This window comes from Manacus vitellinus, unplaced genomic scaffold, assembly GCF_001715985.3.
Source record: "Manacus vitellinus isolate BGI_N305 unplaced genomic scaffold, ASM171598v3 scaffold_78_pilon, whole genome shotgun sequence".
In the NCBI taxonomy this organism is placed as follows: domain Eukaryota; kingdom Metazoa; phylum Chordata; class Aves; order Passeriformes; family Pipridae; genus Manacus; species Manacus vitellinus.
Window position 1 is genome coordinate 434,179 of NW_021940807.1, and position 3,123 is coordinate 437,301.

General features: G+C 51.5%; 1 protein-coding gene across 1 annotated transcript in view; it reads right to left on the reverse strand.

Moving 5' to 3' along the window:
- Window positions 1–1,977, reverse strand: part of LOC108641738 (zinc finger protein 572-like) — a 4,410-nt gene extending 2,433 nt beyond the window's left edge. Inside the window, exons 1-3 of the mRNA XM_029964686.1 lie at window positions 1,873–1,977; window positions 911–1,027; window positions 653–766 (exon numbers count right to left, since the gene is read on the reverse strand). Of these exons, the coding sequence (XP_029820546.1) occupies window positions 653–749 (97 nt within the window). The 5' untranslated portion in view covers window positions 750–766; window positions 911–1,027; window positions 1,873–1,977. The remainder of the gene's footprint in view (window positions 1–652; window positions 767–910; window positions 1,028–1,872) is intronic.
- Window positions 1,978–3,123: the final 1,146 nt, after the last annotated feature.

The window sequence follows — 3,123 nt, forward strand, 5'->3', positions numbered from 1 at the left end:
TCCAGCCCCTCTGCCCAGTCTGGAGTGTTCCATGGGGTTCTTGAGACCCAAGTGCAGGACCCAGACTTGGCCTTGCTGACCCTCACCCCGTTGGCCTCAGCCCATCAATCCCATGGATCCAGCCTGTCCAGATCCCTCTGCAGAGCCTTCCTGCCCTCCAGCAGATCTACAGTCCCACCCTGGTATCCTCTGCAAACTGCCTGAGGATGGCTTCAATTCCCTTGTCCAGATGGTTGATAAAGACATTAAACAGAGCTGGTCCCAGTACTGAGCCCTGGGGACACCACTGGGGACTGGCCACCAGCTGATGTCACTCCCTTCCCCACCACACTCTGGGCCCAGCCCTCAGCCAGCTTTTTATCCAGGTAAAAGCAGCACAAACTTGATCTGTGCTGCCTGAGCACAGCTCTGGGCTTGCCTGAACACAAGCCCAAACCAGCACCTCAGCAGCTTCAGGCCGGCTCGAGGAGGAAGGAGCCTCTTCAGCTGACAGAACTCAACATTTTTGTGCCCAAATATTAACCAGCAGGCTGAGGTTTGTCCCAGTTTTTTGTTGCTTACACCACAGGGCTGTGACATCTAATATAGCATTAAAAAATACTCTAAACTAGATTTACTGTCCCTGAAATCCCAGCTGAAATCCATCACTGACCTGTACTTGGATCTGCAGAGATTTCCTCCTTCTCCAAGTGCTGCTGTTCAGGGCAGCGTGGCTCCTCCTCTTGTTTAATCCACGATGAAACACCCATTGCATAAGTCTGAAATCCTGTTTGTTGGGGGCAGAATTTGCACAACTGAGAAACCCCAGGGAAAGCACTGGGAGATTTGGGAATTCACAACCACGGGGGGGACACAACACCAGGAGGGGTAAATCCTGCAGTGGGGGTTTTTGCCATGGAATCCTCCTCACCTGTGTCAGGGTGTCTTGGAATGTCCTCACCCTCGGTGCCTGGCAGCTCCCTGGCATCCACCTCGTTGCCTTTCCTGGTCTGACTGGACGCCTCAGGATCACAAAACGTTTGCTCTGCTAAAGGAGAAAATCCAGGAGAAGTGTGTTGTACCTCCATAAACTCAGGATTTCACAAGGCTGAAACCTGCTCTGGGTTTGGGCTTGGTTTTCCCCCAGGCCAAGCTCCCATAAGCCCAGTTTCTTAAGGAAACCTGATGGAAAAGTCTGAAAATCCATACAATTCCAGTGGAGCCAACAGGTAGCAGTTGATACCCTTTGTGAAGAGTGAGGAAAATCTCCAAAGCAGGGCAGTTTATTTGTAAAACAAAGAGGTTCCAAGTGAGAGGGCCAAGAACAGGCCCCTGGGCTGGGTGGCCTCCCCGAGGGGTCCATGGGCTGCTCCTGCAACCAGGAAAACCCCAGAAGGGAAGGGAGGAGGGAAAAGGCACCTGAAGGCTCTGGATCTGCAGGGATAGAGGCACTGCCAGAGGAATGGAGCTGAGGAGCTGCTGCAGCTGCTCCAATTCCCCCAGAGCCAGAACAGCCGGATCCTGCCTCCACGCTCCAACCACGGGCTGGAACACTGACTTTGCCTCCTCCAAGTTAACCCACTGTCCCCAAAAAGTGACTGATTTGCACTAAATATTTAACCAGTCTAGATTTATCGACTTGAGGGAAGCAAAGTAAGGAATTTAGGGGAGAGTGAAACATCTCCTGCTTGGATAAAAACCAGCCAAACTCCAAAAGTGCCACGAGAAGGGAAAGAGGCAACACCAGCCCTCACCTGTCGGGGCTGCTGGCAAGTCTGCTCAACACTTCTAAAAGATCTGGAATACAAGAAAAGAGGTGGGGAAGAAAACCCCACATAACTTGGAATTTAATCCCTCTGGTTCATTTTCTCTCCCAGGTATGCAGTTACTCACCTGGGCAGGGCTCTCCAGGAGCTTCTCCAGCCTCCTCCTCCTCCTGAACCGCAGTGCACAACTCCTCCTCTTGCTTAATCTGGATTATGCTGTCTTCTGTCAATGGGAACCACTGTTATTTTAATTCCATACCTAATTAATTCCAATTCTCGGCCCATCCCAGGCAGAGCTGCTCTGTTCCAGCTCACATTCCAGAGAACACCTAACTCCAGTTCCAGTTCCCGCTGACCAAGGTCTCTTGAACAGACCTAAAATGTTGGCTGCAAAACCCTCAGCAGATATCTGAGCCTCAGAAACACATAAAACTGTCATGCAAGTGAAAACATGTTCTCCACAGCCCCGGGAGAGGACAGAGCCACTGCAATTCTTGTTCTTAAGTTTTGTTTCTCTCTTGGCACCACTGGAGTTCTGTCATTTCCTTTTCAGTCCCTCTCAGTGAAACCAGTCACAGAAACACTGGTGAGAAGAGTGTTCTTAGAGAGTAAGTAATGAAATTTACAGAAAAAAGAAAACTAAAGTCTGTAGAATTTTTAAGGGAAAGCAGAAGGGCCAGTGCTCTGCACCTTTACAGAATCCCAGAATGGTTTGTGTTGGAAGGGACCTTAAAGCTCATCTCATTCCACCCCTTGCCATGGGCAGGGACACCTTCCACTAGCCCAGGTTGCTCCAAGCCCTGTCCAGCCTGGTCTTGGACACTTCCATAACCTGATCAATGAGCTGGGGGAACACTTAACACGTGTTTAAAACCATTGTGCATGTTTGTGCACAACGGAATGAAAAATCCTCTTGCCAGCCAGACTTCACACTGGAAAACCCAAATCCATCCTGCTTTGTCTGACAGTGCAGACCCGGCCCAGGCCCAATCCAAGGGGACAGAGGGAGTGCAGCTCAGCAACCAGGAGAGGGAAAAGAAGGGAATGATGGAGCATCCTGGGAAGGCTGGGGGATGCCTGACAGCTACGTTTGGAAGATCACACTCAGCACAGCGAGCACCTTGGAGACAGGCTGGTCATTGAATCATGGAATTGTTGAGGTTGGAAAAGGCCTTGGAGATTATCAAGTCCAACCACTCCCCCAGCACTGCCAAGGCCACCACTGGCCCACGTCCCCAAGTGCCACATCCACAGGGCTTTGAAATCCCTCCTGGGATGGGGAGGGCAGCCTGTGCCAGGGCTGGACAGCCCTCTCCAGGAGGAATTGTCCCAGTATCCAACCTGACCCTCCCCTGGCACAGCCTGAGGCCGTTCCCTC